The sequence below is a fragment of the Choloepus didactylus genome, chromosome 2 (genome assembly GCF_015220235.1).
Source record: "Choloepus didactylus isolate mChoDid1 chromosome 2, mChoDid1.pri, whole genome shotgun sequence".
NCBI classification, from domain to species: domain Eukaryota; kingdom Metazoa; phylum Chordata; class Mammalia; order Pilosa; family Megalonychidae; genus Choloepus; species Choloepus didactylus.
Window position 1 is genome coordinate 209,381,629 of NC_051308.1, and position 26,183 is coordinate 209,407,811.

The window sequence follows — 26,183 nt, forward strand, 5'->3', positions numbered from 1 at the left end:
AGCGTGCCGGTGGCCTGAGGCCGGTCCCAGGCCGGGGCCGCTGGGAAGCGCAGGGCGAGGGCGGAGGGTGGGCTCTGGAGGGTGGACCGAGCTAGGCGGAGCTGAAAAGGAAGGCGCCGGCCTCCCTCTCCCCGGCCCTCTCAGGTGACAGACCCCGCCGCGTCCCGCCCCGCCCCGCTGCATATTCGGGAGACCCGGACCGCCCCGTCCGAGAGCAGCCAGCGCCACAGCGTCCCGAGCCTCTGCCCGTCGGTGCTGAGTGGACACGGACACCCGTCCTCCCTCGAACCCGCCGCCCGCCATGGCCGCTGTGGCCGTCCCCCGCAGTCTCCTTGTTCTCCTCCAGGTGCTCGGGCTCGTCCTGGCGCAGATCGTAAGTCCCGCGGCCACTCCCGTGCCAAGGTCCAGGCTGCGGGGTCTGGGGTCCCGGGGCCAGAACCCAGGGGTCTGGTAGACGGGTCTGCCTGTCTCCCGCCCTCGACTGACACCGCCTAGCCCTAGACGGCAGGTTAGGACAGCCCCGCGGCGTTTCCTCTCCGAGGTGCAGATGGCGTGCACTTCCCGCCCTGTGAAAGGAGGTGGGTGAGCTAGGAGCCAGAGGGACCCTGCCCGGAGATGCTCGGCCTGCCCGGGCCAGGCCGCGTGGAGCAGGAGCTGGCGCCGGTTGCAGACAGCCAGGAGAGCCCAAGTGGCGGGGGACACAATGGTGCCCATTCACGGGGCTCCCGAGCCCCCGCCCCCACCTCCTCCCAGGGGGCGCCGGCTCCAGCCAGACGGCGCTCTCGCTCCGCGACCGCCTGCTCCCCGGCTCGCGCGCCCTCGTCTGACTTCCGAGGGCCAGCGGGGGACTGAGGCGCCTCAGGCGACGCGAGCGCGGGTGGGGGGCTGCGGTCGGGAGCCAGTTGGTGCCGGGTGCTGTTTGCCCCTCGCCTTCCCGGAGCCAGCCTGGCATTTCTCGGCTTGGGGAGGGTATGGACACCTGGCATGCGCGGGGCCCCTGCGTAGTCGAAGCTGCCTCCACCGCCCAACACGTTCCACCCAAGGGAGGGCGGAGGAGCGGTGCTGGAGAGGGGTGCTGGGGCGGGGGATAGTACCTGCTTTCCCTCCGTGGGCCGCCTCCCTTGGCCCCTCCCCCACTTTCCCTCAGGGAAAGTGCACGGGGTGGGGTGGGGGTGGGGGGCGAGGAAGCACCTACTTGTATCCACACTTCTTGTTCGTCTAAAAATAAGAGCTACATTCATAAGGGCCAACCGTCGCTAGGCATCACCATGCTGGGCGTACCCTCTCACATACCATCTGTGATTTATTTGATCGAGCAGGATCTCCACCTATTTCCCACCACCACAGCGGCAGGGGCAACCTGGTACGGAGGAAGGAGTCTGGCAGCCCTAGGACCGAATCCTGGCTCTGCCACTTACTCTCTGTGACCATGGACGCCTTGATCTTTCTGAACTTGCTTTCTCAACTGCATATGGAGATTCTAATAGACTCCGCCTCAGAGTTCTGAGCATGCAATAAGGGAATGTATAGATGGTTTAACAGTACCCGGTAAACAGTAGATTCTCAATAAATGGGAGTTCCCGGCTCCCTGCGGAACACCCTGAATCCGAATGAGATGCACCCCATGGGACCCCGCTCCCCAGCTCTCCTGCAGCCCCTGGGACTCCCCCCGGCCCCTGCACTGTCTAAGGGCTGCACTCTGTGTGTGTTTTCAGAGAGGGCCGCCAGGAGAGCCGGGACCCCCGGGACCCCCGGGGCCTCCGGGAGTGCCTGGATCCGATGGCATCGATGTGAGTTTGAAACCTGGGACGGGAGGGGGGAAAAGGCCACGGACAAAGGGCACCTTTGTGAGCGCGGTGGGGCGGGAGGGTGGGGGTGGATATCTGGAGGAGGCGCAATGCCCCCTGTCGCCAATAGGCGGCGCCGGTCCGCACCACAAGGAGCCCGTTTGTTCTGTGAAAACCTCAAACCATCCCAGAGACTCAGATCCCCTTATAGCTGCCCGCGGACAGGGAGCTGCTATAGGTCTGCCGGCCACGGCTCACAGCGAGCTCTTATCCCCCTCCTTTTCCTTCCCATCTCCTCCCCTCCCTCTCTTTGGGGATTGGGAGACAACCCCAACTCCTCAACCTGCCCCTGGCATTTCTGGACGCTTTTGCAGGGCAGCTGGAGAACCTTGGCAAGACTGCTGTCGCTTCCCTTTGCTTTTCCCCCCCTTATTTAGTACCATCAGGGCTTGTTCCCTACTCTCTCCCCAGCACGATGAGAGTTAAATACCTCATTCTGGAGGTTCCCCCAGGAGGTCGGCATGATGTTTATCCGTCTGGACAGACTTCCATTCAACCTGGTGCCCCCAACCCCCAAACACAGGATGCTGGGCGCCTGCCAGGTGCTCTGGCTGCTGCAGCATCTGAAATGCCTGGAGGCCCCTCAGGGGCTGAATCTCCCTCCACAGGCCCCGCCTGTCCTCCACCAAGCGTCCTTTGTAGTGGGGAAAGAGGGAACAGATTGAATCTGCCCCGAAGGCCCCTCACAGGTTCCCTTGGCCCTTGGACCCTGCCCCAGACTTGCTTTCCTGACCTACAATCCTGAAGAGAGCTGCTTGCCCACCTCACTCACCAACCCTTCACCATTCTCCCAAAGCCCCACGTTTTTTCCTACACTCGCCCAAATCCAAGAGGCACTGGCTCTCTGAGTACCTTGGAGCTCACAGCCCCATGTGCAGGTCTCATGGGCCCCGTGCTGGCATCAGTGTGTCTAAAGCCCACTTGCGTGTTGCTTTCACCCTCTCCGGCCCAGCTGCGATTGGTCTCAATCCACCAAAGATTTTTTGAGGAAAAGGAGGATGTTGTCTCAAAAAGTGTAAGGCTGAGGGGACCCAGGGTAGAAGAGAGGACAGAGTGAGGAGAGGAGCACTTGGGACTGGCCAGCCAGGGCCTGTGTGTGCCCACTTGGGTAGCGAGAGTGGTAGAATGCTGCCTCACCAACTTGTATCTTGCAGGGTGACAAGGGGCCCCCTGGGAAACCTGGCCCTCCGGTGAGTGCCTTTTCTCCTTTGACCTGTGACCCTTCCAGTTCTTGCCCTCCTCTTGCTAATATTTGCTCCACTTCTATTTTCAAGGGATCTAAGGGGGAGCCTGGCAAACCTGGGCCAGATGGGCCAGACGGGAAGCCTGGGATTGACGTGAGTACCTGGGTGTTGGGTAGGGCAGGTGAGAGCCCCACCCACTGATTTTCAGAGCCCTGCTTCTGGCATTTTCACCGATCTTCTGTTCAGAGCTGGTGGCAGGATGGAGAATCCACAGCTGTGATCCCCTTTACTCTGATATAACTGACCTCATTGGAACCTCACAGCCACCCCGAGAGCATTTTGGGGGGTCCAGACTGAGTCTCTGTTTCTGCAGGGTGCAGGGTTGTCCTCCCTGTCTGCAACAGTAAGGAGTTAGTCGTACATCTCTGTTCTCTACAAATCAGACTGAATACTCTGGCTAGGGCTGTCCATTCCCAAGGTCTCATCCACCCTGCCCCCATCCTGCCCCTCCTAACCCAGGCACAACCCAGGGAAAAAAGATCATTTGCCTGGTTCCACAGAGCTCCCAGGGTCCCTATCACCCCACCACCACCCCCTGAGGTCACAGGCTTATGGTCGCATCGGTTCCAGGGGCACTGGGACAGTCGTCTGGTTTGTGGTATACACTTGGATCAGTTGCTAAAAGATGGGGAAGGAGAGGCCACCAGGAGCTGCCTCTGCCCTTCTGGCCTGTAAGGTGAGGCCAGGGCTGTGACCAGCCACCAGGTCCCCTCCAAACTCTCCTGCACCCTGAAAAGTTTCTAAAGCACATTGCCTGCCACTAGCATATTGGTTTTCACATCCACCCAGAGATGTAAGCATGACTAACCCATTTTGCAGATGGGGAAATTGAGACTCAGGAAAAGTTGCCAAGGGTAGACTTCAAGATAAGGGCCACTCTAGACCTACATCTTGGTCTTCTAGACTTCTAAACTGGGAGGCATGAGGCCTGGGCTATGACAAGACTCTGGAGCTTGGTTTCTCATCTTTCAAAAGAGGATAATTCTGCCTGCTTGCTTCTATGTTGAGGTCCCTAGACCTGTGTGGGGTGCAGTGAAAGGGAGCCTGAGCCCACCCATGAGAGACCCCTGGACCTGTCCTGTCCTGCAGGTTAGGGAGCAGGTTTGCTCTTCACTGGCCCTACCTACCCTTTCTTCCCCAGGGTTTAACTGGAGCCAAGGGGGAGCCTGGCCCCATGGGGACCCCTGGAGTCAAGGTAAGTGGCCTGCTGGGGCCTCAGTGTGGGCACTCTAGGGCCAGAGATCAGGAGGGTCTATGGTAGAGAGGAGCAGGGACCCAGGAAACCCCAGACACTGAGCCTCTCCCATTGCTCTTGTAGGGTCAGCCCGGACTCCCAGGACCCCCTGGCCTGCCGGTGAGTAAACCCTCAAGGCTTTTGAGGGACCCTTTGTGGGCAGCAGGATCTGGGGAAGCAGCCATGAACCTAATCTCCTTCCCTTCTGTTCTAGGGCCCTGGCTTTGCTGGACCTCCTGTAAGTCCTCAGGGAAGGGGCAGGGTCCCAGAGACTCCCAGGGAGGGAAAGGACAGAAGGGCCTCTGGGGGAATGGCCACTGTGGGAAGGAGCCAGCATGCTGTTCTGCTGCCGGGATGGGCAGACTAGCTGGGGCACCCTGGGCCAGCCCACTCTGTGCCTACACCCAGGCTTTGGAATTCTCTGGTCCTTAAAGACTCAATCTGCCAGTCTGTGTGGAGTTGGTCACAAAGAAAAGGGGAGCGAGGGGCTTTGGGTGGCTGACCCTACCTTCAGGCCTTGGGGTAGGTGGACAGACCCACCCAGGCATCCCACCCAGTGACGTCTCTGCTTCCCAGGGACCACCTGGACCCGTTGGCCTCCCTGGTGAGATCGGAACCCCAGGCCCCAAGGTGAGCCCCAGCCACCCCTCTGCTCACTCTGCCTTTTGCCCTCTGCCTCCAAGCTCGCAAGTTGGGGTGGTCTCATCCCAGCTAGATTCTTGGCCTGCTTCTGGCCACCGCGGAGCACTCCCAGGTCTGGGGCAGAAACCCCTCCTGCTGAGCCTGCCCTGCAGTCGGTCCGTCAGGGCAGCCAAGGGCTGGGGCCATTTCCTCCTCATCAGGCCTTGACCTCCCATAGACCCCAAGGCTCAGGAGGTGGCCTGGAGGGCAGGGCAGTGGCAGGACCTGGAAGAGGGGCAAGATGGCCTGGGCAGGGCTGGAAGGGAGTATAATTTGGGGCACCCTTGTTTGCAGGGTGATCCTGGACCAGAGGGACCATCAGGGCCTCCCGGCCCCCCTGGGAAACCTGTGAGTGTCCTCAGCCCTCCCACATGATGGTGTGCAGCTGGGGAAAGAGGGGGGTCCTTGGGGACGCCTCAGTGGGGAAGGGTCGGGTCAGGCTCCATCTTCATGCGTTTCTCTCAGGGTCGCCCCGGAACAATCCAGGGCCTGGAAGGCAGTGCGGATTTCCTGGTGAGAGACAAGGCCTAGGGTGGGGATAATGTGGGGAAGGAAAGAGTCAGCTGGAGAGTGGCAGTCATGGAGCTAGGGTTAGTGGGATGGGGTTCAGCCAGGAGAGGTGGGCTTGGGAGGGTTTAGGAGTTAGCAAGATGGGGGGACAAAGTTCAATCCATAGAATAAGTGGTGCTGGGCACTGCCCATCTGGCCTGGGGCTGGCCAGTGACCATAGGACCTGTGGGGTTTTCATTCCAGTGTCCAACCAATTGCCCAGCGGGTGTGAAAGGCCTCCCAGGACTGCAGGGAGTGAAGGTGAGAGCTGCTGGCCCAAGTTTGGGGAGGAGGGACCAGGTGGTCGGGAGGGAGCCCCACACTGAGCTCTCTCCTTCCGTTCAGGGGCATCCAGGGAAACGCGGGGTTCTGGGGGATCCAGGCCGCCAGGGGAAGCCGGTGAGTGTGGGGGCTGAGGGCCACGGGATGGGGGTATGTGGAGAGAGTCCCACTGGGGACCTCCCTGGTTCTTTATCCCCTTGTCTTCCCTCTGGGTCTCTGGAGATGGAACCTGGAGCTGGGAGGCAGGAGGCCTGGGTTCCAGGTCAACGTGTCCCTGAGCAGGTCACTTCCCTTTGCTGGACCTCAGTTTCCCCATCTGTGACATGGGACTGTCTGGTTTCTATCGGTCCTTCCTGTCTGCTTGTGCTGGGAAAGGGAGATAGTACCTTTGGTTGTCTGTAGATCTGTCTCTCCATCCACCTGCCTGATGGGTAGCTCATTCTTGCTCCTTAGGGTCCCAAGGGAGATGTGGGTGCCTCTGGAGAGCAAGGTATCCCCGGACCACCGGTAAGGAAACCTTCCCCTGTGGCCCTCCTCTCCGTCTTCCTGGGTGACCTCAGTGGAGTCATTCCCCTGCCCTGGCCTCCAGCTTGTGAAAGAGACACCTGTCTGCGAGTATCTCTGGGTGGGGAGAGGGAGACTGGCTGTCATAAATTAGGGACAGGAACTAAGGCTGTCAGCCAAAACACCCAGCTGAAGTCCAGGTTCTGCCACTGTCCCTCTGAGTGACCCTGGTGAGTCAGCTGAAGTCCAGGTTCTGCCACTGTCCCTCTGAGTGACCCTGCTGAGTCCCACCCCGTCTCTGAGCCTCATTGTCCCATCTATGAGATAGGGACCGTGCTGCCTGCCTCAGGGGGTGCTGGGGGTGGCCAGAAAAGGCACTGCGAATGGGCCTTGCAATTGCCACTGTTGTCATTTTTTCTGTTTTGACAGGGTCCCCAGGGCATCCGGGGCTACCCAGGCATGGCAGGACCCAAAGGAGAGATGGTAAGTGAGCCTGGGGTATCCTGCAAGAGCTGCCATGACTGACCCTCTGGCCTCTGGGGTCCAGCCAGGATGACACACGACCCTTTCCTCTCCCCAGGGCCCTCAGGGGTACAAAGGCATGGTGGGCTCCGTCGGTGCCTCTGGGCCACGGGTAAGTCTGCCCCTGCCCTGCCCACCCACCCCTACCTCTTCCAGCCTGGGGATTCCTGGGGCTGCAAAATGAGTGCAGCTCCCCTGAGCCCATGTGACCTGGATCCCTTTTTGTCCCTCTTGCCAGGGTGAGGAGGGTCCGCGAGGGCCACCAGGCCGAGCTGGAGAGAAGGGCGATGTGGTGAGTCCTCAGGCACCCCTTGTCCATCAGGGCTCCCTTGTGTGGAGCAGAATTCAGCTCCACACAAGGCTCCTTTGAGGGGGTGTGGTAGTGGGTGTGGGTGGATGTTGTGTTTTTGTGTGTGTCATGCGTGTTGGGTGGTGTATGTCGTGTCGCATGTGGGGTGTGTGTCGTGTGTCATGTGTGTTGTGTGTGGTGTGTCGAGTGTGCTGTGTGTGTTGTATGTGTCATGTGTTGTGTGTGTGTCTGGGGGTGGTGGTGATTGCTGTGAGGCCTAGTGTCTGTGCCAGGGGCCCAGTGAGCGCCTCCAGCCCTCTCTCCTCCCAGCCTAGCCCACTGCTGGCCACATTTGGGAGAAGCCGTGGGATGCAGTCCCATAGTCACTAGGGCCAGACAGTGAGATTCCAGCAAGTCAGCCATTGGGCTAATGGGATTTCATCTGGGTTCCAGTTCTCTTAACTTTTTATTATTATTATTATTATTGTTATTTAGCTTTCTATTATGCAAGTTTTAAACATATACAAAAGTAAAGAGAATGGTATAATAGATCCTATATGCCTATCTCCCAGATTCCACAGTTATTAACATTTTACGATACTCACTTCTTCCGTCCTCTTTTCCCTTCCTTCCTTCACATTATTGTTATTGCTCTACTCTGGTATTTTCAAGTTAATCCTTAACATTTTGTCATTTCACCCCTAAATACTTGTTCTAGTTTGCTAATGCTGCCATAATGCAAAACACCAGAAACGGATTGGCTTTTATAAAAGGCGGTTTATATGGTTACACAGTTACAGTCTTAAGACCATAAAGTGTCCAAGATAATGCATCAACAATCTGGTACCTTCACTGGAGGATGGCAAATGGCATCCAGAAAACCTCTGTCAGCTGGGAAGGCACTTGGCTGGCGTCTGCTCCAAAGTTCTGGTTTCAAAATGGCTTTCTCCCAGGACGTTCCTCTCTAGGCTGCAGATCCTCAAAAATGTCACTCTTGATTGCTTTTAGGGTATTTGTCCTCTCTTAGCTTCTCTGGAGCAAGAGTCTGCTTTCAACGGCCGTCTTCAAACTGTCTCTCATCTGCAGCTCCTCTCTCAGCTTCTGTGCATTCTTCAAAGTGTCCCTCTTGGCTGTAGCAAGCTTGCTCCTTCTGTCTGAGCTTATATAGTGCTCCAGTAAACTAATCAAGGCCCATGCTGAATGGGTGGGGTAACACCTCCATGGAAATTATCCAATCAGAGTCATCACCCACAGCTGGGTGGGGCACATCTCCATGGAAACACTCAAAGAATTACAATCTAATCAACACTGATACTTCTGTCCACACAAGATTACATCAAAGATAATGGTGTTTTGGGGGACGTAATACATTCAAACCGGCACAATACTTCTGTATGTATCTTTAAAATGTAAGGACTTTTTCCTCACATAATCGCAGTATCATCATCACACCTAACAAAATGAACAATTATTCCTTATCATCTAATAGCCAGCCTGTGGTCATTTTTTCTCAATTATCTCAGAAAATATCTTTCCATAGTTCTTGTTCAAATCAAGACCCAAACAAAGCCCACACATGGCATTTGGTTGTGTCTCTTCAGACAAGTGGAGCACAGGGTCATGGCTGGGGTCTCCGTGGATGCTGGCCCCCGGCCCTGCCTCCACCCCATCCTGGCCCAGCCTCCCCTGGCTGCTTGTCACGACATCTACTCCCTCATGATGGTTCCAAGGCAGAAAGGGCACTCCCAGGCCCATCTCCTCCAGCCCCTGCACAGCATGGCCTGTGCCGCAGGGACTCAGCCAGACAGGGATTTGGCAGCCTGAAGATGACCTGATCTCTATGTACTTTGCAGGGAAGCCAAGGTGTTCGAGGACCCCAAGGAATAACAGGCCCAAAGGGAGCAACTGTAAGTACCACAGGCTCAGGCCCACCCAGACAAAAGGCAGGGTCCAGTTAACTTTGTCCAAATCCCCAAAGGAAGAGGAGCCTGGAAACCCAGACTGAACTGTGTTGCAGGCAGGCTGGCTCTGTAACCTCAGGAAATGCCTTTCCCTTTCTGTGCCTTCGTTTCTTGACCCTTAAAGCAGGGGTGATGATATAAGAGAGGTCAAGGGAAATGGAAGCTTGTCACAATCTGGGAAACTTGTCATTTACACAAGGGAAGGACTGTGACCCAGGTGGTGGGGCTTCCCAAGGTGACCAGACCCACTCCGTACCTGCGCACTGCAGCTGTCACAGAGGGACATGGGAGGTGGCCTGACTCCAGGCTTCTCCCCCTTGTGAGTTTCTCTTGAACTTTCCTTCTGAGCAGGGTCCCCCAGGTGTTGATGGCAAGGATGGAACCCCAGGCACACCTGGCACGAAGGTAGGAGTAGGGGCTGCTGGTGGGATGGGGACAAAAGTCGGGATACTGCCCGGCTCATGACCGTGAGCCCCATTGCACTGATTCTGGAGGCCTAGGGGCCTGAGATCCTCAGGAAATGTCCCTTCCTTCCTCTGGACCTCAGTTTCCCTCTGGCTGGAGCTCTAATTAGTACATCTGGTTCTTTGTCTCTCTCAGGGCAATACAGGACAGGCAGGGCGGCCAGGAAACCCAGGCCACCAGGGCCTAGCGGTGAGTGTCGGATGGAACCATGGGGGTTGCCCCACAGCCTCAGAGAGGCCAGCACTCTGTTGCCATTTCCCCACCACGGATGAGTGGATGATGGGGTCAAAATCCTCACACCAGGGCTCTTGTTCTACTCTCTGTTCCCAACCCAGGTTCCATTGCTACTTCTGAGGCCCCTGCCCTGGTTGAGGCCTCATCCTCTGGACAATTGCTCCAGCCTTCTCTTTGGCCTCTCTGTATTGTCCAAGTGGAATTCGACCATTTCCCTGCTAAAGCACCTTCTATGGCTCCCCATTGCCCCCAGGAAAAAGTCATTCAGTCCAGCCATTCAATAAACTGCTTTTGGGTATCTGATGTACACTAAGTGGCAGAGAAATGGTTATCAACAAAACAGATCCAGTCCATGTCCTCATAGCTCATCGTCATCTGACCCCTATCTGCACATCCTGCTTCATCAGCCATTGCCCCTCTGTGTCCTCCCCCTTGTCAACACTGCCAGAAAGTGCCTTGGCTTTTCCTTCTGTCTTTTTCTATTTTTTAATTTAATCTATGCTTTTTTTTTTCAGTTCCTACCTCGAACTTTTTTTTAAATTAAATTCAGTTTTATTGAGATATATTCATATACCATACAATCATCCGTGGTGTACAATCAATTGTTCACAGTACCATCATATAGTTGTGTATTCATCATCCCAATCTATTTTTGAACATTTTCCTTACACCAGCAAAAGTGAAAATAAGAATTAAAAAAATAAAAGTAAAAAAGAACACCCAAATCACCCCCCCACCCTATTTTTCTTTTAGTTTTTGTCCCCACTTTTCTACTCATCCATCTATACACTAGATAAAGGGAGTGCGATCCACAAGGTTTTCTCAATCACACTGTCACCCCTTGTAAGCTAGATTGTTATACAATCGTCTTCAAGAGTCCAGGCTACTGGGTTGGAGTTTGATAGTTTCAGGTATTTACTTCTAGCTATTCCAATACATTAAAACCTAAAAAGGGATATCTATATAGTGCATAAGAATGTCCACCAGAGTGACCTCTTGACTCCATTTGAAATCTCTCAGCCACTGAAGCTTTTTTCATTTCATTTCGCATCCCCCTTTTAGTCAAGAAGATGTTGTCAATCCCACAATTCTGCTTCCATAATCTATGCTTTTCAGTTTGCTTTTTAAATTATTATTATTACAGAAGTTGTGGGTTTTTCAGAACAATCATGCATAAAATACAGGGTCCCCATATACTACCCAATTATTAACACCTTGTGTTAGTGGGGTACATTTGTTAAAGTTCATGAAAGAACCTTTTTATAATTGTACTATTAATTATATTTCATGGTTTAATTTAGGGTTCACTGTTGTATTATGTGGATCCATGGATTTTAAAAAAAAAATTTTTTCCAGGCCTTGGCTTTTTCACTCCATGCATTTGATGGTTCTTTTGCTTGGAATGTGCTTCCCCATGTCTCCGGGCCTTCTCACCTTTCAGGCCAATCTCCGTCCACACCTTCTGGGTGGACAGTCCATGGGAGCCCTCCCTTCTTCACTGCCAGGGGTCCTGAGTGACTGAAGTTTGCTTTTATGCCCATGTACAGATGTGTGCTCCTGTGTGCACTCACACACGTGTGCACATGGTGACCTTTGAGCCCATGAGCCCATAACTGTGCTTGTCTCTTCCCCACGGACCCCAAGTCCTACTGGTGGGCACTCTCTGTACCCTGCTCCTCTCCACCCAGGCTCCAAGGGCCAGGAGTGGAGGGCTCAGTCAGGTCCATGATGCCATGGCTGGGTCTGCAGTTCAGCTCCTACAAGACAGGAGAGGTCTGGACTGGGGAAGGGACACAAAGCAGCAGGTGCATGGGGTCCCCATGCCAGGGCAGGAACTGATGTCAGCTTCTTTCTGCAGGGTGTGCCAGGCCAGCCTGGGACCAAAGGGGGCCCTGGAGACAAGGTAAGAGGACCCCAAGCTGGGAAAGAAGGGGTCCCATCTGAGCAGGGGCATGGCTTAAAGACTGCCAGGCCCAGGCCTCACTCAAGGTTCAGCCTGGACACAAGCCCCTTGGGCCTAACAACTCTGTGTTCCTGTCCCAGCCCAGCCCAGTGAAAACAGGATGACATGGCTCTAAATCCAGAGATGAAACAAACTCAGAAAATCACTGCAGCCCAGAGCCCATGACCAAGAATACCCTTTCCCTCTCCCCAACTCAGTTGGTTCCAGACTCTGTTTGGGTTCACGGGGTTTCCCCTAGGCCGAGGGCCTGACTGGGCCACCCAGCCTGACCTTAGAACTGTGTTTTTCCTGCAGGGTGAGCCAGGCCAGCAGGGCCTCCCTGGATTCTCGGGTCCCCCAGGGAAGGAGGTAAGTGATTGCCCACTCTACTGACACAAGGATCTTGCTTTGGCTCCCCCAGGCCTGAAGACCCTTCCCTGGTTCATTCAGTGCATGGTCAGCGTGAGGCTTTGGGGTGGAGCCCTAACTTGGGCTCTGTCACTGACCCAGGGAAGCAGCTTTCTTCTCTTTGGGACCCTGTTTCCCAATGTACAGTGCAGTGAGGATAGGGGCTGGTTCTGTCCTGGGGTGTGACTTCCCTGATGGACAAGCGACTGGGGCTGAGAATCCAGCAGACAGAATCATTCATTCATTTATTCATCCCATAAACATTCATCAAATACCTGTAACTGAGGAGATAAGATAGTCTCTTACTCGCAAGGAGCTTACAGTTTCATGGAAGAGATAGACATTAAATAAATGATCACATGATCACGTGGTGTTGGGTTCTAAGAAGGAAAAGTACTGCAGGTAATAGGCAGTCAGGGAAGGCTTCCTGGAGGAAGCAAATTAGCTGAGACAGAGTGGGTAGGGGTTAGCCGGGTGTGGAAGGGATGTTCTCACCAGGCCTACTGCTTACCCCCAGTTTCTCTGTCCTCCAGGGAGAGCCAGGACCTCAAGGAGAAATCGGTCCCCAGGGCATCATGGGGCAGAAGGTAAGTGCCTGGCACAGAGGCCCTTCCCTGGTGCCTTTGCAGCAGCTGGGGCTCCTGAATCCAGATCTGAGTCCTCTCGCTGACTACACCGTCTGCTCAGTCCTGCCCAGCCTGTGTGAGGCTTTCCCAACCTGGGCCTGAGTCTGCCCGTCTGTGAAATGGAGCAAAGAGCTCTCAAGCTGGCAACAGCAGGAATGGTGGCCTGGCCCTGGCTGGGGGGGCCTCTCCTGCTAATAGCCTGGGTGTGACCTTCTCTTTCCATTTCAGGGTGACCAGGGTGAGAGGGGGCCGGTGGGGCAGCCAGGCCCCCAAGGCCGACAGGTGAGTGCAGGCCAGCCAGTTGTGGGGGTAGGGAGCGCTGATGGATGCCTCATTTGATTCATGCTGCCTGGCTTCTTTTCCCCTCAGGGCCCCAAGGGAGAACAGGGGCCCCCTGGAATTCCAGGGCCCCAAGGCTTGCCAGGCATCAAGGGAGACAAGGTACCAAATGGGGCTGGAGAAAACTGGGAGAGAGTCCCTCAGACCCTGGGGAGTGGGGTCAGTGGAGCTCAGATAGCCCCTTCTTGAGCCTCCAAATTACCCCCTGGGAGTGGGTCCCTGGGCTCTGGTCTGGTGGGCCAGGCTGGAGCTGGAGGGAGTGATGTGCCCGGAAGCCAGGGTGGGAGGACCCCGGGGACCCACCTCCTCTCTGGAGAGGGGGCCTCACCAAAACCCATTCACTCTTTTCCCCAGGGCTCCCCAGGGAAGACCGGGCCCAGAGGCGGAGTCGTGAGTACCAGCGCCTCCCCTTCCCCGCTCTGCCACCTGCCATCGGGGTGCCAGGGTCTCGGCTGACCCCGTCGTTCTCTCTTTGCAGGGTGACCCAGGGGTGGCCGGCCTCCCTGGAGAGAAGGGCGAGAAGGCGAGCAGGCTGCGTGGGGATGGGCAGGGGTGAGTGACGGAGGTCCCCGTGGCCCCCACCACTTCCTGACCGTGGGTTCTTGTTCCTGCAGGGGGAGTCTGGCGAGCCGGGGCCCAAGGGACAGGTGAGTCCTCTTCTCCCCCTGCACCCCCTTCCCCATCCTCCCCCTCCCTCCGTGGCACTGTCCTGGGACGTCTCCTGTCTTCAGGCTCCATCACCCTGCCCACCCCCTGCGCTTCTCCTCTTCCCGTCCCACCCCCACCCCCCTCCTCTGGCCCTGCGTGCTGTCTCATCGCTCCTCTCATCTCTCCTCTGCACCCACCTCTGCCCCCTGGCAGCAAGGAATCCGCGGAGAACCCGGCCACACTGGCCCCAGCGGGGATGCAGGCGCTCCAGGGCCCCAGGGCTACCCTGGGCTCCCCGGCCCTCGAGGATTGACTGGAGACCGAGGCCTGCCGGGGATGCCCGGGAGACAGGGCATGGCGGTGAGTTGGCCAGCGTGGAGAGGGTTCTCCTAGGTAGGAAATGACTTTGGAGGTGCTGCTTATCCCCCAAAGGCTGAGTGTTCCCCAAGGCCAAGGCCGGTGGCTTTTCAAGGCTGGTTCCAGGCTCCAGATCAGAGAGGATGGGCTCATGCAGCAGGAGGGATTTCAGTGAGACACTGAAAAGTACTTCCCATGAGGAGCCAGCCCTCTTTCTGGCTTCTCAGGTAGGGGCAGGAGGAGGGCCACAGAGTGCAGGAAAAGTCAGCCCTGGCAGCCCAGCCTTCTTACTGCAAGGCCTTTTCTGCTTTCAGGGCCGAGATGCCAGCGACCAGCACATCGTGGACGTGGTGCTGAAGATGCTGCAAGGTGAAGGGAGGAGGCGGCAACCCCTCCTCACAGTCCATTTCTGGGCATCACCACCTTGTAGGAGCCTCTGCGTTTCCTTGTCTCCTGGGCTTAGAGTCAGGAGTCCTGGTGCTCACCTTAGCTTGTCCTCCAAGTGTCTGCAGGACCTTGAATAAATCACTGCCCTCTCTGGACCTTTGACTTCCAGTTAAATAAACATGGGGCTTTTCTGACTGCAAACCTAGGGGCTAGAGGACATCAGGATGCTCTGTCTTCTCCAGTTTTACTTGGAGTTGAAACATCTCCCAGACCTCTCTATCTCCCTCCCTCCCTCCAGAGCAACTGGCAGAGGTGGCTGTGAGTACCAAGAGAGAAGCCCTGGGTGCAGCTGGGATGATGGGCCCCCCAGGCCCTCCTGGGCCCCCTGGTTACCCAGGCAAGCAAGGGCCCCACGGGCACCCTGGCCCCCGGGGTATTCCTGGCATCGTGGGAGCCGTGGGTCAGATTGGCAACACAGGGCCCAAGGGTGAGTGTGCTCTTATGCAGTGGGTGGGAGCTGGGGCTGGGCAGTGGGGATTTGGCCAAGGTCAGCCCCAGGGATCTCAGTGAGGCTAGCTGCCTGCTCCGCCTCTTCTTTTCTCTTCTCCTTCACTCTTCTCCTTCTCAGAGTGCGATACAGACAATTCCCCCCTATTCTGCTCTCAGGCAGGTTTTTCAGGAGACACTCCTGGGCTTTGTTTCCCAATAACAAATTGATGGATACAAATAAATTGTTTTATAGCTTTGGAGTTACAAGACCTGGATGTGGACCCAGAGTCTGACATTTTCTCATTGTAGACCTTGGACAAGTTACCTATTGATCTCTATGGGCCTTAGATTTAGCATCTGTAAAATGGGGATATTAATCGTATCAACCTCATAGCATTGTAGTGAGATTACATTTAGAGGTAATTAACATAAAGTTCTTGGTACACTGTTTGGCATACGGTAAATGCTAGTTATTGCTATTAGTAATGCACTTTATCAGCTGTATAGTCTTCCATCCAATGTGTGAACCTTCATTCATTTAACCAGCCATGCATGGTCATTTCCAACTTTCCCCTATTACAAACTAACTCAAAACAGGAATAATTACTGTACATGAAATGAAAATTATATAGCCAACAAAGTAGGAAAAGCATCTTCTAATTCTGGAAATCTAAGGCTCCCTTCTTTTCCTGCAGGAAAACGTGGAGAAAAGGGTGATCGTGGAGATGTTGGACGTGGGCACCCTGGCATGCCTGGGCCCCCAGGAATCCCAGGTAAGATCTTGGCCCAATCCAACTGCAGTTCTTTCCCTTGGTTCTGGGATCTAATGATCTCAGACATCTGGTCCCTTCCATGGAGGCCTCACACTCAGGCAATCAATCCCAGATGTCCAGTTTTTGCATCCCTCAGGAGCACCCAGGAGCCTCTCAGTGCAATCTGACTGGGAATTGGACAGCTGGGGTTCTGAGGACTTCCTGGGATGCACCAAAATCTGCTTCATTGCTTCATGGAGGGGAAAAGAAGGGACATTTGTTCTCAAGACTTACGACTGGGAATTGGGAGTCACAAATGACTCTTGCAGGATCATTCGTGGCTGGGGTAGCATCCTTCATTCCTATGTGTCCTTGGCCTCATTTCCCCACCTGAAAAAAAAATGAGGCTTAAGAATCCTAGGGCAGAGACTGGAGGAAGCCCTGACGTCTTGACCTTCTCCCTTACACAGGACTCCCTGGCCGATCTGGCCAGGCAATCAATGGCAAGGATGGAGATCGAGGGTCCCCAGGAGCTCCCGGAGAAGCAGGCCGACCTGGTCTGCCAGGCCCCGTGGGGCTGCCTGGCTTCTGTGAGCCTGCGGCCTGCCTTGGAGCCTCAGCCTATGCCTCTGCTCGCCTTATGGAGCCTGGATCCATCAAGGGGCCATGAGCATAAGGCCAGGACAGAGCCCATTGGGCATCCTGGGGGGAAACGACAATGTCCCCTCTGGGTGGACATGTATCCCTCCTCTCAGCCCAGGAAACTAGCTTTTGCAGGACCTTCTGTCTGGAACATGGGGGACGAGAGGCGAAGGGAAGGCATCTGAGAAAAAAAGTGAGGCCAGCAGACAGGGCAAGTGTGGCTGGAGAGTCTAAGTTCCAAAGAGAAGCATGGTGTTGGCTTTCCTTCCCACAGCACTACCCAGATGTTACCAAAACAAATGTCTTCTTAATCTGTGGCATCTCCCACTGGTCACTTGTCATTGGGGCAGGTGGACTGAGGTCTCTGCCAGCTCCCAATCACATCCCCCAGACTTAGTGGGTGGCTGCTGATGGGTGATGACCTTGAGGTGGCCATCCTTAAACCAGCCCCACTGCTTTCTCCTTGCCTCCCATCTGAGTATTTAAATGCCCATCTCACCTCTCTTTCTGGCATCACCCTCCCCCAAATCCCAGTTTCACCAAGGTCTGTAAATAAAAGACTCCAACTTTAGTTGTTGGGCTAAATTTCTTGTGGATTGGGGGTGGGAGGTTATACCTGGGTCTCCATTGCCTGGGCAGGATGGTCAGGAACTCCAGAAGGGGAAGGTGGGGTGTGGGTATCTTCTGGGCACATCCTGAATTGTATTAGGATGGTATGACCTGGTATGTTAGAAGATCCAGGGGGTGGAGTCAGGACACTGATCTGCTATGTAACTATGGGCAAATCACTTTTGAGCCTTTGTATAGCTGTGGCAAGGCTTTCAACAGTGCCTTATTTATCTTGGTATAGCAACCCAGTGTCTTTCTAACCCTCAGACAGGAGCTGGTTGTGAAAGATTGGAAGTTAAGACCTGGTTCTTGTCTGAGAAAACCAGACATGAGCCTGGATGATGAGATCAGAAATGACATTCATCAAGCCACTTTCATTAGGGGTGCATCTAAGGGAGACGTAAAGCTGACTCAGATCTGACCTGTGCCCCCTAGGGGCTCCGAGCTCCCTAGCTCTGCCACGGAGGCAGCTCCATGAAGGTTAAGGCAGCAGCAGCAACAGAGAAGGTGTGGCAGATGCCTCTGACCATGTAAAGATGGGAGCTTTTGAAATTCAGGGAGTGACCAAACCCTTTGCCTCATTGTTGGTTTGGGCATGTTTTGCCCCATATGAAGCACTCTGCCAGCCCCGCCCCCTGTGGAGGCACAGACTTTAGCCTGGGGTCAGAGCATCTGCCAAAGCCTGAGCCCTTCCACACCCCACCCTATGCTGGAGTGCCTTTCTCCTCCTCCTCCAGCCAACCAGGGCAAAGCATCTCCCCCACTACCCCATCCTTATCTGACCCCTGAACCCCCAATACCCACACACCACTAGTGACATCTTGGCCCCCATACCAGGAACAGACAGGATGGAAGGGGGATGGGGGGTGGGTAGCCCTGAGGGTCACAGAGGCGGCTTTGCCCCCTGTGCTTTGGCAAGTCTTGAATTATAGCATCCCAGACTCACAGAAGACCCCCACTCTTGCTGTGGCTGACAGGGGAGCCTTTGAATGCAGAGAATCTAAGACTCAGTGGAAGAAGGGAAAAGGCTGAGAGTTGAGGAGGCAGCTGGAAGCCAAGCTCTGCACAGCCTGGTGGGGAGGGGGTTCCCCTTCTGTGCTGGTTTGAATGTATTATGTCCCTCAGAAAGAGCCATATTCTTTGATGCAATCTTGTGGGGCAGACATCTTGGTGGGGATTAAGTTGGAACATTTGGATTAGGTTGTTTGCATGGAAATGTGCCCCACCCAACTGTAGGTGATAACTGATGAGATATTTCCATGGAGGCGTGGCCTCACTCATTCAGGGTGGGCCTTGATCAGTGGAGCCATATAAATGAGCTGGCAAACAGAAGGAACTCAGTGCAGCTGTAGCTGTGAGTGATGTTTTGAAGAGGAGCTACAGCCAAGAGGGACACTTTGAAGAAAGCACAGGACCTGCAGATGAGAGACAGTTTGAAGATGGCCATTGAAAGCAGACTCTTGCTCCAGAGAAGCTGAGAGAGGACAAATATCCCAAGTGCAACAAAGAGTGACATTTTTGAGGATCTGCAGCCTAGAGAGGAACGTCTTGGGAGAAAGCCATTTTGAAACCAGAACTTTGGAGCAGACGCCAGCCAAGTGCCTTCCCAGCTAACAGAGGTTTTCTGGACACCATTGGCCATCCTCCAGTGAAGGTACCCAGTTGTTGATGTGTTACCTTGGACACTTTGTGGCCTTAAGACTGTAACTGTGCAACCAAATAAACCCCCTTTTATAAAAGCCAATCCATCTCTGGTGTTTCACATTACGGCAGCATTAGCAAACTGGAACACCTTCCCCAGGCTGAATCACTTGGTCCTAGTGCCTGTGACTTTGGGCTTAGAGATCCAGTCTACTCGTTTCCACATGCCCTCTCCTTGTCCCCGTCTGTGTCTGTACCTGAGAGGCTGGGACCAGTTGGGGTTTCAATCACCACAGAGAAGTTGATGATGCCCAAATCTCACACAGAGCTACATGTCATTTCTTATGACTCTCCGGCATTTGAAGGAGGCTGGAATGGAGGATGATTCCTAGGGACGAGTGGCAGCCCTTCCAAGACTTCCTGCTGGGTAAATTTCACTCAGGAAAAGCTCAAGTCCTTCCTGTGATCTACAAGACTTCCATATGCATCTGCACCATCATCTCTGTGCCAGGACCCTGGTACACTCCACTCCAGCCATACCAGCCCTTGCACTGTTCCTCAACCATGCCGCATCACATGCATGCTATGCCCTCACTTTACTCAAAAATGACATTTTCATCCCCATCCCAACATTCCACATCCCCCTCCCCTGCTTTATTGTTTTTCCTTAGCCCTTATCACTAGTCAACATACAACACCAGAATATAAGCTCTACACAGGCAGAAATTTTGGTCTCTCTTGTTTGTTGCTCTATTTTCCAGCACTTAAAACATGCCTGGTACAAAGTAGGTGTTTGATAAATATTTATTAAATTAATGAGTAATGTGTTCAGGTTGCTCAAAGGCAGTCTCCACCAATGTTCAAAACAGGAAGCAAAGGATTTGGTCTCAAACTTGTGTGTGGCTGAGGTGTGTTCCAATATGGCCCAGTGCATCCAAGTTATTCCCTCTACCGCCAATATGGAGAGCAGCTCCTCAACAACTAGACCTTGGGAATCAAAGTTCTAGTGTGACAAAAATGAAGTAGGAACCCAACTCCCTGTTTGCAATTAGGAAAAAGGGGACTGTTTCAGTTTCACAGCTACTAAAACAAATATCATACAATGTGTTGCCTTAACAACAGGAATTGATTGGTTTCAGAGGCAGGATCAGAATATTCCAGCTGGCCAGTAAACTCTGGGGTTTCTTGGTTTTCCTATCACATGGCAATGCACCTGGTGATGTCTTCTTTCTCTTCTGGGTTCTGTTGACTTCCAGCTTCTGGCTGCTCCCAGAAGCTTCTCTCTGTGGCCTTCTCTAGAAGGCCTCCAGTAATAGGATTAAGACCCATCCTGCTTCAGTTGGGCCACACCTCAATTAAAGTAACCTCATCAAAAGGTCCTATTTACAATGGGTTCACACCCACAGGAATGGATTAAGAAATGACCCTCTGGGGCACATAATTCCAAGCCACCACAGGGATCTAGGAAGTGCATTGCACCAAGACAGCCCAGCCCCATCCATCCCAGAGATTTGGAAGCCACTCCCCAGAATGCAGCCTGTGAGGACTTAGGCTCAGAGTGCCAAATCGGCCCCTAGCAGAGTTCAAAGAGTGTGGCTGTCAAGACTTTGTTTCAAGTAACTTAGGAAACCACTATACTTCTACTCCAGATGCCCAGCACCAAATCCACTCCATTAAAAAATCACCAGCCAAAGGGGCAACAGTCAGAATTCATCCAGAATTCTGGTGTCTTATTGACAGTGTCTCTACTTGGCTGCCAGTGTTTTTGGCAATTTCAGAATTGGGTATTGATATGGTGGCACTGGGCAAGCTCAGAAGCTGACAAAGCCCTCTGTAGGGAAACTATGGGTAAAGCAGTGGGGAAGAAGTAGAGAGGCTGTTGTAAACCATCCTGGTAGGGCAGAAATATTCCCAGGATAAATAGCAGGCTTACTTATCCACAGAGCAAGGCTTCCTTTGATGATAGGTCCCATAGTCAGTTGCCTTGGTTCATGAGGTCATGTTCAATTACCTTCAAGTGGATCTAGCCCTAGGTGGATAAGAAATGTGTCCCTTGCTCCGTTTGCGTACCCCTATCTGATAAGCACCTCCAACTCAAACTATCCAAAACTGAAGTCATTCCCTGCCCCTCCCAAATCTGCTTCTTCAGAATATCTCAGTGACTAGTTCTACCATCCACCAGGTGCCCAGACCTGAAGGCTGCCATCATCCTTGATTCCTTCTGCCTTTACCACCTACAGCTATTTCATCTCCAATCCTGTCAATTTCTTTTTCACTTATTAATTTAGCAAATATTTATGCATTCTATAAATTGTCTCTCCTACTAGAGTGTAAGTGGTGTGAAGGCAGGGGATTTTGTCTGTTCTGTTCTCAGAACCGAGAACAGTATCTGGTATTTAGTAGGAACTTAATATTAGCTAAATGAACTAATGATTGTACTATTCAGGATAATATCCAAATGTTTTTATTATGGCACACAAGACCCTTAGATTTGCTCTGTTTTTCTCTCCAGCCTCATCTCTCAGTCCTAACTTCATTACAGTTACTGAAATACCCCATATTCTTATGTTTTTGTACATACCTTTCCATGGAATTATCCTTTCCCCTCTTTTTTGTCTAGATGATTCCTGCTCCTTTCAAAACTTGATCATGTTCTCTGGCAATCCTCTCCACACCCCAATTGCCAGCTGGGTTAGGTACTTTTCTCTATACTTTATGTTTATTCAAGTCATAGCAATTATGCTGAATTATTAACATATTAACAAGTACCAGTTAGTGAGCTCTTATTATATCAGGTACTGTGCTAAGCACCCTGCAAACATTATGTCATTTTATCCTACCACAGCCCTGTGAAGCAGATAGTACCCCTATTCATGTTAAAAAATAAAATACCTCTGTCGACACCACTTCTGCCTCCAGGTACCATACCATTTCTTTTCCCCTTCAGGGGAATAAAGGGCTGTCAAATTTATCTTCTAGCTCACCACACAGTTCTTCTAAGATTCCTTTGCTGATTTCTCATCTCATCAGTATAATGCTACAGGGTCCAGTCCTTGGACCACTTCTCTTTTTCTCTTTTCTTGTGATCTCATCCAATCTCATGACTAAATTTCATGTCTTCGTCTCTAACCCAGACCTCTCCCTTTGATTCATTTATCCAACTGCCTACTCAACATCTCTTTTGTCTAATAGATATCTCAAATCAAACACATCAAGCACTGAATTCATGATCTTCCCTTCCAAAAGTCCCCCTCTTGCAATCTTCCCTGTTTCAGTTACTAATGACTTCCATGCCCAAGTTCCTGGAGTCATCCTTCACTCCACTTTTCCTTGTGCTAGCACCCACATCTGATCCACGAGCATATCCTGTTGGCTCAACCTTTAAAATATATCCAGAATCCAATTACTACTTACCCTCTCCCTCCACCTCCACCATTCTAGTCTAAACACTGTTACTTCCTGCCTGTAGCATATTACAAAAGCCTTCCAAATGATCCACCTTGCCCCTTCCACCATTCCCTCTTGCCCTTCAATGTAGCAGCCAGCGCGATCCTGTTAAATCAGATTATGTCATGCCTCGGCCCCAAAACCTCCAATGGCTTCCCACCATACTCAAGTAAATGCCTGAGTTCTCACAATGTCCTTCAGGGTCCTACACAATCTACTCCACCCTTACCCCCTCTGACTTCATCAGCTACTACTTTCCTCCTTAGCATACTAGGCTTGCAACTTCAAGGCCTTTAAACTCACTCTTCCTTCTTCCTGGGGGTACTACTCTTCCCCCAGATACTCAGACCACTCCCCTTGCTCCCTTTAGGTTTTTTTTTCAAATATTACTGCTGTAATACTTTTCTGTGACCACTCTTATTTAAAACTACACTCTCCTCCCCCAACAAAAAACCACCTAAGCCTACCCCCTTTTTCTCCAAAACATGTGTCATCATTTAATATCTCTTTTACATGTTTTGGTTGTCTGTCTCCCCCACATTAAAGTATAAACTGTGTAAAGGGGGGGTATTTTTATCTTCTGTTTACTAATGTATTCCCCAGCACCTAAAACACAGTTTGTCACAGAGAGGATTCAATATGTATTGACTGAATAACAGATGAGGAAATGTAGGCTCAGTCAAGTCTCTTGCTTCAGGTCTTACTAGTAAGTGGTCTGTTGGATCCTAGAACCCTGGCTCTTGAACTTTAGGCTATACCTTTTCGGTTTATCAACTATCATCCAGGGAGCCAGAGGGGAACTCTCACTCATCGACAGGGCCTGTTACCTGAGGCTGCATACTTCTTGTTAGGTGCGGGCAGTCCCAATTTCACAAGTTTTAGAACACATGGGGTATCTTCCCATCTATTTCTAGTCAAACTGTTTAGGAATCCTCCTCCCCAGAAATCATGCTAATTAGAGACTAGTCAAAGTTTCCCTATCCATATTATCTGAATAGGGCCAAACCATTCCACTATGGATTATTTCTGCCTTCCCACCAAACTGCTTAGCCTGATACACAAGCGCTTTCAATTCACTTGCGCACATCAGTTGTAGTCTTAAATCTCAAGTTTTTGAACACAACTTCAAGTTCTTTGAAATTTTTTTGTATAGCACTTAGAACAGAACTTGAGGCTGTACTTAGTAAGTTTTCTGCTAATGATGATAAAATATACCAAACAGTCAAAGCTACATAAAGTGTTTATGTACAAAAATACACACAGACTGATGAAAAGGGCCAAGTGGAAGACTTTCTCAGGGAGTGCCACAGTACATAAGGTTTTAGGGGTAACAGAGAGCATCTAAAATATAAGGGGCTAGTTGGAACCATCATTGGTGCTAAACCATTGAATTAATCCCAGAAACTCTGCTCCTATCCCAAACAGAGGCAGAATTTACTAGCAGCTCTCAGACCTCAGCAAAGGGCAACCTCAGATAAAAGGCAGTATAGATGTAACAGAGACTCTGTCTTGGTTTCAGAGCCCAATCCTGCCGAGATACACCATTTTACCTGAGGCTCTGCTCTACTTGATCCTGCTCCCTGCGTATCTGCTAAGTATTAAAGTGCTTACTGTCACTTTCCTTCATCAGCCTCTCTACTCTTTCCCTTTTTGGTTAATATCTCAGGAATCTACCAGTCTGATTTTGGCCCTCTCTATGCCTCTGCTATCCATAAACTGTGGGTGACTAGCTCAAAACTGTCATACATATAAAAGCTAAATACTGGTGCCATGTGAAGGAAGACCAAAAAGGCAGCTGGAGCAGACCAGGCAGGCCCAGGATAGCAGGAGGTTATGAAAACGGAGAAGGAACAGTTTTAAATGAAGCTTCCAAGGAAACATCAGCAAAAACTCATGATGCTCTGGAGTGGAGCAGGAGAAAGTCTCTGAAGAGGACTCTGTGCGTGAGGCATAGAGAAGGTGTTGATGCCACTCAGCAAAAGGGCCATTTCTTCTCACTACTCTTCATATACTAGCACGCAGTTCTAGAGTAATGAAAAATGCACCTAGGTAACAAGTGACATGCAAATTTTACCAAAGTAAAGACAAAGTACATATATTTCCATTGACAATTTTTAATGTTTTACTTGCGTGGAACTGAAATTCTTATTTAAAGGCACAGAAGGAAAGGCAGTTATCGCAGCATGAATTCACAGATAAAGCACAGTGGATAAATAAAATCATAGGACTGCTCCTCTTTAGCCTTAGGAAATAAATAATGTAGTACTAAACTAGATTTTTATTATATTTCCATGTAAAGACATCACCCAAATGTCAGCTGAGCAAAAGACTTATGAGCAGACACCAAGGGTGCACAGTCAATCCCACTTTGGAATAAATGCAGAGGAAGTATACATTATCAGTGTATCAGTGAGTAAGAGCTCTAGGCACAAAGTTTTTTTTCAGAGTGGAGAGAGACTTGAAGCAGTCAAAAGTACACCTTTTACAATCGGAAAAGAAATCTTTCATGCCAATTTGTTTTGAAATTAATTATCTGCATAGTAAGAATTATAATTTTTTAAAGTAGAATTAGGACTGATTAAATAGTACTTATAACTTGCTGATAAAAGTTACAAAAATAAAAACTGAAACTTTTCTGTCTTTGAAAGAGATAGAAAACTATACTTTTCCTGTAATATTAAGAGAATCATCAACATTTCACCCTTACATCTCTTAAAATATCATTTCTTCTTCTTTCCATGTTTTGTCACTTTTAAAATAGCAGAACCTGTTCAATATGCCAATTTCTGCTAACTGGAAGAATGCACTACTTATCGAATAAGAGAATATGAATGAGAAAAAGTTGAAAATTTTGAAAAATAATAGTTTACCCAGTGGGACCATACCTATTGGGTGGAAAGAAAGGAAAAGACTGAGATCTTCTTAAAAACAACAGTGATTTAAAACATTCTATACATAATTTCTAATTTCAAAGCACTACAAAAACTCCTGATCAGTGTGTAGTAAGAGAGGAAACAGAGAAATCTGGTAAAACGATATATTTCTAACTAGTTTCATTTTAATAAAATCAGCCTTGCCAACTATCTTTCTTCCTTATTTAAAACACTGATTGGCCAGGTTAAATCGTAACAGTATGAAAAGTAAAAATAATCTTCAACTTATGTATGCACACAATGATTTGGAACCACTGCTTCTGCATTACAGAGAGGACTCAGAGGTGGTACCTCTCTTTCAGACATATGCACTCAAACACCTTGTATGCAGATTCTATATAAATTTGTAAATAAAACAAGTTCTGTATTTTCTCAAATAATTTTACAAGTTGATGGTAAAGTAGATGTCAAAGATAAAGAAAATTATACCTTTAAAAACATTAAGTCTCAAAATTGCATCCAGTGTTTTCTCTAAGAAATGGATTATTAAAATCATTTTTAAAATGAGATATTAAATGTATTTAATCTGGGCTTTTCTGTACTTAATAATTTTTCTTAAAAAAAAAATTAAAAATATCAAGAGCTGGATCATGCTGCCAGGACAAAAATAATCAGAAATGTCTTCAGTTGCAGACTTTGGGCATCTCAGTCTTGTTTTGTGTTTTTCAAAGCTTGGAGTCTCTCTAGTAGCGGAGGATGAGAATAATGCCACATTGAAAACAACCAGTCAGAAACAGGGAATCCCAGGTTATCTTTGTTTAGTTTGATTAAAGCAGAATATAAGTCTTTAGCCTTCCCAAGTTTCTTGGCAAATGCATCAGCTTGAAACTCAAATCTGCGACTTAGGACTGTTAGGCAAAAAGAAAGAACCTGAAAAAGTAAATGAAAGGGTTTTAACCACTGCTCACCTCTTTGTTGTCACTGAAGATTTCATGAGCTCAGACTGTAGAGGAAGTTTGGCATAAGATAAGAAAAAGAGCAGAACAAAAGAAAGATCACTAGTATTTAGGGGACCTAGGGTTTATGGAGGAATTATCATAAATTGAGCCTTTTCTCCCCAAGCAAAAAGACTAGAAATAGATATAAATCCATGTGAATGTTATTCATACTAAAAAACACCAATTTTTGAGAAACTGCCATGTGCTAGGCAC

General features: G+C 50.8%; 2 protein-coding genes across 3 annotated transcripts in view; one reads left to right on the plus strand and one right to left on the minus strand.

Annotated features, from left to right (window-relative positions):
• The first annotated feature begins 301 nt into the window (after positions 1 to 301).
• COL9A2 (collagen type IX alpha 2 chain) lies at positions 302 to 16,945 on the plus strand. Its single transcript, XM_037827583.1, has 32 exons — positions 302 to 373; positions 1,716 to 1,790; positions 3,002 to 3,037; positions 3,122 to 3,184; positions 4,233 to 4,286; positions 4,410 to 4,445; positions 4,540 to 4,563; positions 4,902 to 4,955; positions 5,301 to 5,354; positions 5,472 to 5,519; positions 5,760 to 5,816; positions 5,901 to 5,954; positions 6,291 to 6,344; positions 6,771 to 6,824; positions 6,922 to 6,975; positions 7,102 to 7,155; positions 9,006 to 9,059; positions 9,465 to 9,518; positions 9,714 to 9,767; positions 11,671 to 11,715; positions 12,070 to 12,123; positions 12,696 to 12,749; positions 13,017 to 13,070; positions 13,158 to 13,229; positions 13,482 to 13,517; positions 13,606 to 13,650; positions 13,742 to 13,774; positions 13,989 to 14,135; positions 14,447 to 14,501; positions 14,818 to 15,006; positions 15,704 to 15,781; positions 16,231 to 16,945. The coding sequence occupies exons 1-32, from the start codon at positions 302 to 304 to the stop codon at positions 16,428 to 16,430; spliced, it is 2,067 nt and encodes a 688-aa protein (XP_037683511.1). The 3' UTR covers positions 16,431 to 16,945.
• The window catches only part of ZMPSTE24 (zinc metallopeptidase STE24), a 51,400-nt gene continuing 40,032 nt past the window's right edge, over positions 14,816 to 26,183 (minus strand). Inside the window, exon 10 of one of the 2 annotated variants that reach the window (XM_037827586.1) lies at positions 14,816 to 16,150. In XM_037827586.1, the coding sequence (XP_037683514.1) occupies positions 16,139 to 16,150 (12 nt within the window). In that variant the 3' untranslated portion in view covers positions 14,816 to 16,138. Of the gene's footprint in view, positions 16,151 to 24,197; positions 25,903 to 26,183 lie in introns of those variants that run through there. The other variant, XM_037827585.1, reaches the window with a different exon arrangement.